Source organism: Dromiciops gliroides, chromosome 3 (assembly GCF_019393635.1).
Source record: "Dromiciops gliroides isolate mDroGli1 chromosome 3, mDroGli1.pri, whole genome shotgun sequence".
Taxonomy (NCBI): domain Eukaryota; kingdom Metazoa; phylum Chordata; class Mammalia; order Microbiotheria; family Microbiotheriidae; genus Dromiciops; species Dromiciops gliroides.
This window is the reverse complement of record NC_057863.1, coordinates 28328051-28340069: the sequence shown is the minus strand read 5'-3', so window position 1 is coordinate 28340069 and position 12019 is coordinate 28328051. Positions and strand designations below refer to the sequence as shown.

The window sequence follows — 12019 nt, the reverse complement described above, 5'->3', positions numbered from 1 at the left end:
GACTCCAGTGGTGGAAGTCTATCCACTCTGCCTCCTAACTGCTCCCTCAAATGACCATACAATGCAGTTTTATTGGCAGAGATACTAAAGTGGTTTGCCATTTCCTTTGCCCTCAGTTTAAGGCAAAAACAGGTTGTGACTTGCCCAGGGTCACACAGCTATGGAGTACATTTTCTCAGTTCTTTACTAAGACCAAATTTCATCATTTCAATCACACAGCATTCAGGTGGTAGTAATAGCACATTTTAATAGTAATTGCCTATATTATTTTTTTGGATTTACTAACTTTATTCTGAATCAATTCATATAAATTTTCTCATGCTCACATTTACTTTTTCTTACATTTATGTTATCATTATACTCATGAACCACAATTTATTCAGCCATTCTCCAATCAGTGGGCACCTACATTTTTGTTACCACAAAAAAGGTCTAACATGAATATTTTAGTATTTATGGGACCTCTATTTCTGTCTGTAACATACCTTGTGTTTATGTCTCACGGCAGAATTTCTGGGTCAAAGAGTATGAATACTTTCAGCAAATTTTTGGGAAACATGATTTCAAATTACTTTCTAGTATGGCTGGACCAATTCATAGCACAACCAATAGTACATGCATTTTTCTTTCTTATTGGAGAATGGATCTTATCCTTATAAAAGATTGTTCTTTATCTATTTATGGAGACTACATCCTTACCCCTATTAGTTGTTTTGCAAGTATATAATTTGTCACAAGGGGGCCACATTAGAGACAGTGGGGATGGATTAGCACAAATCCATCACCAGTGGAGAAAATAACTCCCAATTCATGTTCTACTGATATGAAGTCAGTAGAAATGTATTAAAAAGAGCAGAATATCACTGAGAATGGGAAGATACATGAATAAGAATGGGAAGATCATTCTCTTCGTCATTATGTGTGGGCCTGGTACAATTAAGGCTAAGCTTACTTTTTCAAGTTTAGCGATTTTTATACATTATTTGAATCTATCAGTTACCCATAATGTGGCACCAATTCTGTTTTGGTCAAAATCCACAGGAAAGAAACTTAATGTCAATATTTCCTTCAGTGAAGTCCAGATCATAAATTGTATCAAATCTGGCCAAGCATTGGAATACGATGTTTTTCTTTGGTTCAAGATAATTTGTGAGCAGCTCACATGCACATCTTCCCACAAAAGCTACCCAGGTTCAAGTTACACCAGGCATCTACTACATTCCCTAAAAAAAACATAGTCCTTGAATCTTGACTAACATGTTTACTTTTCCTAGTCATTCAGAGGAAACTCAGATCAATCAATTAAGTAACAATTATTTATGAATCACTTTCTATATTTCAAGCCCCGTACTAGGCATTAAGGATACCAATATAAAAGTGTGACAGTCCTTGCTTTGGAGGGACTAACATTCTGCTAGTTCAAAGGTAATTCCTTTACATATGGAGCAATTTAATGATAAAGAAGATATAAAAGAAAGTTGTTTTGTGTGAAAGAAAATATTTATATTAATTAATAAAATATATAAGATATTACTCCTTATCAAGGTAAACATTTTAATACCCAATAGTTGTACAAAAAGAACTTTTTAAAAATAAAAACTGATAACCATTACATATAAAGAAATAATTTTCAGATGAAATTTGAATAGTTTATACAGAAAATGAACTGTGATGTAAATATGAAGATTCAAATCTCTTTGTGAATAAATGGTATATAGTCATATACTTCACTTTTTTTGGAACTGTTCAGTATTTTGAATTAAGTATAGAAAGATACTTTATTAAAAGTGAAAAAAAATATGGCTGAAACGAAACATAATTTCAGTGGATACTCCACCTCAGGGCCTCACATTTCTGATGTGACTATATCAAAGACATTTAATGAAATAACATTTAAAAAGTCAACAATATAATTTTCCCTTCATAAATATGGAATGTATTCTCTCACAAAAACATACATTATCAATGGGAAGGGCAGACTCAGGGAATGTGTGTAGAATAGAGCACAATAGGGAATATATTTATGATCAAGGAATACGTATGGTGAGACACCACGTAAGGAACATGTGTGTCCATAACACATTCTAGGCACACACATTGTTAACATGTAAACTCAAAGATGTTCATGGAGGTATTATTTACATCTCTGTTTTTACAGGTCCATTGACATTTTATATGTAGCTCTCTCTTGGTTCCCTGATGATGTGTGGTTTGTAGTATTTAAAAAAAAAAAAGAAAACAATTCAATTCCTGTTTGCAAGGCATGGAGTTTCTCCCCAGCATTTAGAAGTGGAAAATAATCTCTGAGGGTTTGATCCCTGCTAGTTTCACATGGTTACTAAAAGACAGTTTCCAATTGGTCCCATATATGCATCTGGTTAATATTAAGCATAACTTTGCTTGAACGTGCGTCTGTGGAACTTCTTTAGATCAGGACTTCTTAAACATTTTTCTACTTGTGACCCCTTTTCACTCGAGAGATATTTATGGGACACCAAGTATATAGGGATATAAAATAGGCATACATAACCTTTTACTGATGTCAAAATTTTTGTGATTCCCACATTCAGTTACCTGACCCCATGTGGGTTCATGACCCACAGTTTTAAAAGCTAGAGTCTAGAGTACTCAGATAAGTGCCACCGAAGAGTGGACCCCATATCTCTTTTTTGGTTTATAGGGAGGCACAAAGTCTTGAATTTCAGATCATTTAGGGAGTCAGGACCTTCATTCACCAAGGATAGAATATTAGAGGAAAGCCATTAGCAGCTTTTCTCTCCAGAACTAGAATTTATTTGTTCTCAGTATCTTGTCTATGTTGGGCTTTTCTAGACCATAAGAAAAAAAAATTTTGTCCCCTTGGGCCAACTTCTCTTAGAATATAGGATAGTCAGGTAAATTGAAGCTATGAGCATTGTTTGTCTTTTTAACTCTTCTTTTTCCTACTTACTAGGAGAAAGGTTTCTGCCCCAAGCCTCAATGGCTTAGAGTTAGAAAGCTTTTGGAAAGCTTTTTTTTTTTTTTCATTTCTAACCATCAAACTACACACTTTCAGAATTATTTCAAGGGTTCTATGCTTCCAGGGTGATGAGGTAGCTGGAGGAACTGAAAGCCAGTTGATTTAACTTTCCAGGATTTCAGATTTTTAGGATGTATGGAGACTCAATCCTGAAATTCTGGATGGTATCTTACATAATCAAGTACATGTACATGAGAGCAAATATGTATGTGTCAGGTGGGAGGAGGTAGTTAAAACTCTCTAGGTGAAGTTACTTGGAGGTACAAGTCTATCTCAATCATTTGTTGCAAATTATTGTCTTTATCATGTCTAATAACCAAATAGCCACGAGCTTTCCTACATGTAAATGGAAAATAGTTTATGAAAATGACAGTCCAGATTGTCTGGCCCTGGTTAATGATCTTATTAGTGTTTGAAGGCAGATAAATAAGGATGGTTTATCCACTAGCTTAAATATAATTAAGACAACTGCCAAAAGGTAATGGGATTATTTTTTCTTCAAGTGAGATGGAATAAGCACCAGCTAGAATAATAGCTGGAACCACTAGAAACCTTAGAATAGTCAAAGAGCAAATAACCTTAGGAAACCCTGAAGGGCACACACACCTCACAAAGTGGAGGTGGCCTTTAATATCAGTCTTCATTATAGGAAGCCAGGCATACGTGATTAGAGTCTACAATGTGGATCCCATGCTAAGACTTGTAATCACTGTTTTTTTTTAGTTATGAATTTTTTTCTAAATGAATATCACTATTAAGAGATATGAACAAGAAAGTATATGCCCATCAGTTCAGGAATGTCTCAAAAATCAAAGAATGGTATATCAAAGTTGGGAGGCAACAAGCCACATTGGCTAGAGAGTTGGCTTCAGAGATAGGAAGACATAGCTTCAAATCCTGCTTCTGATATATCTTGGGGTGATGCTGGGCAAATCACTGTAGCTGTCAGCACCCTAGGGACTCATCTAAGACAATAAGTTGCAGATAAGCTAACTAGCATTATTAGAGGGAATTTCCAGTGCCAATGAAACCACAAGATCAGTCTCTATTGATATCTTAAGGTATGTAATATTATTGTACAGTCAGAAATGGTGAATTTGAGGCATTTGGAGAAATATGGGAGATATGTAAGGGCTAGTACAGAATTGGCAGAAACTGAAGTATACTACACAATAATTACAGTAATGTAAACCAAAAAAAAATTACCAAAAGGAAACTGAGTAACTAAAAAATCAGTGAAGGTTCTATAGAACACATAATTAAATATTCCTCCCTCCTTAGTAGCAAGGGGAACAATTAGCATAGAATTTTGAATACATTATCAGTTGGTTTAACTACTAGATATTTTTTCCTAAATATTTTTCAATATCATAAAGACGGGCTCAATGCAGAGGGCAGCATTTCTTTTCCCCCAAAATGAGTATTCTGTAAAGACAAAAGGCATCAACACAACACTCGGTTTTTTAAAAGAAATATGATCAGAGCTTGTGAAAACCACCTATAAATTAAAAAAAAAACACATCAATATCTGGAATGGGTTTTCAAGATGGATTTACCACTTTGTAGGTAAGATGGAAAGAAAGCAGTTGTCAGAAAATCAATGTTGGACTTTTTTTTTTTAAAAGCTTTTTTTGCGTGTATAAGTGCACATCTTGCTTAAAAGAATTTTTTAAAAAATTAAGAATAGCAACTTGATTTTCAAAGTTCAGGCTAATTTCTTCCTTCTTTCAGATGGAACACTGGAGTATTAAAACTAATGTCCCCCTTCCTCAAAGAGATATAGGAGGGGAACTTCCAGCAGTTGAAGATGTCCCAAGGGCACTTGCTTTACTTCCTGAGGAAGAACCTTTTCTGGTTGCCATGGAACAAACTGGGTTTGATATGAAGGATAAAGGTGACTCAACCAGCATGTAAGTAAAATTTGGGGGGGGAGGGGATTTGAACAAATGTTTTGTAGAACAGGCTCATTGATGTATATTGTAGGTCAAAAAAGGAAGAGTGTTAGCTCATACACTCCCTGTCCTCCAGATGTAGTCCTTTGGGAGAGAGGCTAAGAGGGACAGAATTCTATACAGGCATTGGCTATAGCTTTATTTATCTAGTGGGGCTCACTGAGGAAATTAATTGGCACATACTCTGAGGTCAGATTGGTTTAGTTCATTCCTAAATAACACTGCACCTTGTCCACACATACACAGGGCATCTTCGCTTTTCCTCCCTCCTTTGCCTATCCTTATTTGCTTCAAAGCAGAGAAGTTCCCCTAAGAGAAAGTTTACAGTGAGATTCCTTTTCTCTTTGAAAAGTTGAGTGTTTAGGATAGGGAGTAAAAAAGGCTTTTTTGGCTGAAGACAGGCTTCAACTGAGACTTCAAGGAAGTGGGGGAAGTTAGGAGGTAGAGACAGGTACAGGCATACCTTGGGGATATTATGGCTTTGGTTCTAGACCACCACAATAAAGCAAACATCACAATAAACTGAGTCACATAATTTTGGGGGGGGGTTTCCAGTGCATATAAAAGTTGTGTTTACGCTATAGTGTAGCCTATTAAGTGTACAATAGCATTAAGCCTAAAAATGTCCATACCTTAATTTTTTAAAAAAGACTTTTTTTTTTGTAAAAATGATAACCATTATCTGAGCTTTAAATGAGTCATAATCTTTTTACTGCTGGAGAGTCTTGCCTTAGTCTTTATGACTGTTGACTGATCAGGGTGGCTATTGCTGAAAGTTGGGCTGGTTTGGGCAATTTGTTAAGGCAACAATGGAATTTGCTTCATTGATTGACTCTTCCTTTTATTTGAACACTTAGAGGCTATTGTAGGGTTATGAATTGTCCTAATTTCAATATTTTTGTGTCTCAGGGAATAGAGAGAGCTGAGGAGAGGGCGGGAAATGGGGGGATGGCTGGGTTTGCTGAGCAGTCAGAACACATACAACGCTTGTCAATTAAGTTCATTGTTTTATATGGACATGGTACACAGACTCCCAAAACAATTAGAAAAATAACATCAAAGACCACTGATTACTGATCACCATGACAGATATGAAAATGAAAAATTTGAAATATTGTAAGAATTACCAAAATGTGACGCAGAAAAATGATGTGAGCACATGATGTTGGGGAAATGGTGCTCAGAAACTTGTTGATGCAGAGTTGCCACAAACCTTCAGTTTGTAAAAAAAAAAAAAATGCAATATCAATGAAGCTCAATAAAGCAGAACTCAATAAAATGTGATATACTTGCACTGAAATAATTCCAGTGATGCCAGCCAGGAAAGTTGGAAGTGAAAATTCCAGGACAGCTAGTGAAAATACAAGTAATTCAGGAAATGAAGAGTCTTGTGGGAGGAACAAAAAGGCCAACACCACTGGATCACTGAGTGCATAGAAGGGAGTAAGATATTTGGAGAATAGAAAGGGAGCCAGGAGCCAGGCTAGGAGGAGTTTGAAAAGCTGAATGGGGGAATATATATTTTATCCTGGATGTAATAAGAAGGCATTGGAATTTATTGAATGGGGGTGTGTGACATGGTCAGACATGAATTTGTGGAAGAGCAGCTATCAAATAACTTAAGTAGAGGGTGAATGGGAGTAGGGGGGTATTGAGGCAGATCAAACAAAATGCTGTTTCAGTAGTTCAGGCAGGAGGGAAGAAGAGCATGCTACAGGGTGATAGAAGCCTCAGAAGAAAGAGGGATGAGTGTATGAGAGAGATGTTGTAAAGCAAGAATCAACAAGGAGTGAAAGTGAAGAGTAACAGATGACACCTAAATTATGAGCCAGAATAACTGGGAAGTGGGTGATCTAAGAGTCATTTGCATAGAAATAATAATTGAATCAATGGGAGTTGATGCTATTATCAAGCAAAAAAAAAATATATAGAGGAAGAAAAAAAGAGGATCCAGGATAGAACTTTAGGGACATGTCCTTGGTTATCAAGGACAAATTGAATGAGGTTCCAACCAAGCAGAATAAGAAGGATTGGTCAGAAAGGTTGAAGGCAAAGCAAGAGAGCGGAGACACAGAAACCTAGTGAGAAGAGACTATCAAGGAGAAGAGGATGCTGGACAGTATCATAGCCTGCAAGAAAGGTTAGGAGGATAAGGGCTGAGAAAAGACCAGTAGAAGGGGAAATTAAGAGATCACTAGTGACTTTGAAGAGAGTTGTTTCAGTTGAATGAAGAGGTCAGAGGTTAGACTCCAGAGAGTTAAAAGAGAGTAAGAAGAAAGGAAGGGGAGGCACTAATTGTAACTGGTCCCCACCAAAGGCACTATACTTTTGACAATTTACTCCCCTTTGGTATAGGGAATGGTATTTGATCAGAGGCTCACAATTTTTGATAGTTGCTTGATGCACCCAAAGGTTAAAAGACTTGCCTAGACTCACTCTTGGCCACTCTTTGAATGTATTATATTTGAATACTTCCTTCCCCAAATTACTATGTATTTTGTATGTAGCATGAATATTAATATATTTATATATACACATGTTGTTTCACCCTTCAGATTATAAACACTTTGAATGCAGAGATGGTTTAATTTTTGGTTTTGTATCCCCAACAATCCACACCATGTTTGGCATATAATAGGCACTTAATGGAATCTTATTTCTTGATGGAATGCTAAATTTATCCATTTATAGCACAAAATTCTAGTCTGGAAATAATGACCCCCCCACTTATGACCCCCTCCTACCCCCTCAAAAATATACTGATAACCTTTTCCCACTCAGAACGTAATCTTCATCAGCATGCTACCTGATGAAACTTTTTAATATAGCACTTATCATTTAATCCCCTTATACAATAGCTTTCTTTAATTCACTTCAATTGGTATGTCAAGAAAATATAATCTTCAATATGTTTTCTTTTGCAAAATATAGATGCTTACTTTTGATATTGGGTCTCTTGCCAAAGGACAAGAGGTAAGAATTTGCAGCATTCAAAGAGATAATATTTTTCTTTTACAAATTCTTGAAAACAAGTTGAAGGGAAAGAGGTCACCAATGACTAAGACACACCACTGGAACATCCAGTACAACTGTCATCATTTCCTGAAATGTGACCAGGAAGCTCATCTGTAAAACTTGAGAGGTCAATAAAATTATCAATTCTATAACATCATTTTCCTGAACCCAGTACCAAGGAGGTTACTAGACATTACTTCTAAGAAAATACAATTCTAAAAATGTTCTAGTTTTATTGAACCAAAGTTGTTAATTCAAGGGGAGAACCTTGTCAGCTCTTATACCACTTTTAAAAAAAGAAATATGAGAAAGGTTTAAGAAGAAGATCACACATGTATGGTAAAGAATTGAACCATAACAACAACAAAAAAAGGAAACAAGGAAAAGAAAAGTCAAGGGAAACAATAGAATGAAATGTTATTTTCTTGAGAACAGGGGCTATTGCCATTTCATGTAACTTTGTATTCCTAACAGGGGCTAATAAACAATAGGTGTTTAAAAAGTAGTTGTTTATAAACAGCAGTTGTTGATAAATACCCAAATTAACCATAAAGGACAGATGAAGAAAGATTCTATCTGCATCCAGAGAAAGAACTGATAAATAGAAGTATGTATTGAATAATGTGTGTGTACATGTATAAATATACACATAGATACATATATGTGTATGTATATATAACTATACAACCACACCACACATACATACACATATACATATATGGGTATATATACACATATATAAATAGAATTATGTATTGAATAATTTATAAACACACATTTATATGGATACAGATAGATACACATACACAGACACACAGACATACATATACATGTACACATACATAGGTATATACATACACACATATATATGTGTGTATGTTTATATATTATATGTATATGTATATATATATTTGTGTCTAATGGTAGCCATCTCTAGGGTGGAGGTGTGGGGAAAGAAAAAATAAGAAATTTACATGATGATTTTGTTGTATACTTGAAAGAATAGCAAGTTATACTTAGAAGATTTGCACTGGAGTGGTTTGCCATTTCCTTCTCCAGCTCATTTTACAGATAAGAAAACTGAGGCAAAGAGGGTTAAATGACTTGCCCAGGATCACAAAGCTAGTAAGTATCTGAGACCAGATTTAAACTCAGGCCTTCCTGACTTCAGACATAGCCCTCTATCCATTGAGCCACCTAATAAAGTGCTTATCAAATTGAATCAAATGAATGAATAATGAAAGAAAGAAAAGTGTTCAAGAGAAAAGAAAGATGAAAAGAGTGAAAGCTTTTTTATTATTAAGCTATGTTCTCATCTTAAATCCTCATAATCTTTCATGGGATTAATATCTTGGTTGAATATTTTCCTCTTTGCTTATACAAATAGTGACTGGTTTCCATTGTGCTCAAAGTATTTTATAATATTATACCTGGAAAGTAGGTGGGAAGGATATTAACTTTAAGTCCTGAGAAACATATGATGATTAGAGTTTTTCTTTAAAATATTTCCTAAAGGCCTTGAAGTAAGTTAGTATTTGAGTTAAAAACACAATGCAACTTTCTCAACTCAAACACCTGCATATAGCAAGCAGAATGCCCCCTCTATGGAAAAAGAACAAAATATAGATGAGAAAAAACAGGCTAGATAAAGATGTAAGACATAAAAAATGCAATATTTCTAAACTAGCAGAAAATTTTTCCAAACTTGGACGACCCTTAGTAAGACTGTTGTTCAATTGTTTTAGCTTTTTGCCATTTGGGCTTTTCTTGGTATTGCGGTGGTTTGCCATTTCCCTTTTCTAACTCATTTTACAGATGAGGAACCTGAGGTATCTGAGGGTTAAGAGAATTGACCAGGGTCACACAGCTAGTAAATGTCTGCCTACTTAAAGGTAATTTACTGCAAACTTTAACCAAAAAAGATCAGCATCCCAAACAATGTTCATCCATGCTCTGATTTAATACTTCTATTGAGAAAAACTCACCCTCTCAAAGTCAGTTAATCAATTTTTAGAAAGTTCTACTGTTGTTGACCATTTTGAAGCAAAATGTAATAGCTTGTAACTTCTTTTTTTTCCAGGACCATGAAAGTTAAGTGACTTGCCCAGGGTCACAGAGCAAGTGTCAAGAGTCTTAGGTGGGATTGGACTCAGGTACTCCTGAATCCAGGGCCAGTGCTTTATCCAGTATACCACCTAGCTGCCCCCTAGTTTGTAACTTCTACATGAATCCAGTTCTGCTTTTGGGAGCAACAGAGAACAAGGCCATGCCCTCTTGTACATCAAAGCCATTCACATATGAGAAGATGACTACCATCTTTTCTGATTAGATTCAAATTCAATTCAATTCAATTCAAAACATGCATAAAACACTATGCCAACCACTAGAAATTAAAAACCAGAAATGGTCACTAATCACTTCCCTCATGTAGATTACATCCATTATCTAATGCAAATAAGTAAACAGATAAGTAGATCTTAGATCTTTTGAGAAAGGAAGATAGCATTAACAGAAAGATCAGGGAATTTGCTGGGTAAAAAATGACACGAGTTAAATCTTGAAGGAAATGAGGAATTCTAAGAGGTAGAGGTCAGGTAGAAATACATGGTAGGCATGGGGGATTGCCTGTATAAAAAAGTTACATATGAGGGCTGGCTATTAGAAACTGGGATAAAAGATTTAGCACTTATGATTGGTCGAGGGATTTCAGATGAGAGAGAAGGATGAAAGAGAAGGAACATTGAGGCAAAGGCTTTAAAGACTATTTGAGATCATTACAAGCACTCCATATTTATGGTAGCTTCAGGAGGGAATAAGATTGAATACATTAAAACTTTGGGCAACTTATTATCCTACCAACACATCACAGTTGAGATATGGTCAGCAAATAAAAATTGAAGGTCCATAGATACACAGAAAGAGAAATACACAAAAGATTGAAATCACTTTTAAAGCCATAGGTAAAGATGAAATGAAACATTGGGGAAAATGACAGGTGACTTTTGCAAACGATCTGTGGCAATAAGAGTCTGGGAAAATTGTGACAAATGACAGGTTGCGATGTCTGCATGAGTCATTGAAAACCAAGTCTGAAAAATGGCACCCTAGCAACTTTGTGGTGGGTGTGGGGTGGTGGTAGGAAGACAAATCTCCTGACCTTGGCCACAGTAGTGGAATACTGAGTGAGTTATTAGATCATAGATGGTAGACCTAGAGCTCATTTTATCCAATCCTTTCATTTTCTAGATAAAGAAACTAAGGCTTAGGAAGGAGCAGTGGCTTGCTCAAAGTCACATGGTACTACTAAGTGATAGAGTCAAATTTCAAACCCACATCCAAATGCAAATATGGTTTGGTTTTTTGGTTTGTTTGTTTGTTTGTTTTGCAGGCAATGGGGGTTAAGTGACTTGCCCAGGGTCACACAGCTAGTAAGTGTCAAGTGTCTGAGGCCAGATTTGAACTCAGGTACTCCTGAATTCAGGGCCGGTGCTTTAACCACTGCGCTATCTAGCTGCCCCCCAAATGCAAATATGAGCTGACTCCACTGTACAGTAGAGAAGGACTCCATGGCAGAGAAGTTTTTAAAGGATGATTGGGGGTAGGAGGCACATTTAGCTATTCTCTATGGTAGTTCAACCTTTAAGACTGATGCATATCTGGTGGACTGGTCAGGCCAAGGGTTCTAGTCTGGTTCTAGTTCCTGTCAGTATCATTGTTGCAGAGCAGTGGAGTACTAGCTTATACTGTTGTCTTGGAGTGAGTGGCAATTTGATAACCCCATTAAGGACACTCTAATACTGCCTAACCCTCACTTAAAAGCAATATAGAACTGCCTTTGGATTCTACATCCACTCAACAAAGTCTTTGTAAGCACCTGCTCAATGCTCTAGTGCAGCCATCATCATGAATGTTTTGTAATATGGAGAGGCTTTAGCCTTGCCTTCATATCAAGTGATCCATCATTGCTTTCATACTCCCATCTTCTCTCTTCCTGGAACAGACACAAGAGATGGGATGGAGAAGAGCCAGGTCA

General features: G+C 36.2%; 1 protein-coding gene across 1 annotated transcript in view; it reads left to right on the top strand.

Moving 5' to 3' along the window:
- The window catches only part of WDR49 (WD repeat domain 49), a 204227-nt gene that overhangs the window by 154260 nt on the left and 37948 nt on the right, over nucleotides 1–12019 (top strand). Inside the window, exon 15 of the mRNA XM_043997089.1 lies at nucleotides 4751–4929. Coding sequence (XP_043853024.1) covers nucleotides 4751–4929 — 179 coding nt within the window. The remainder of the gene's footprint in view (nucleotides 1–4750; nucleotides 4930–12019) is intronic.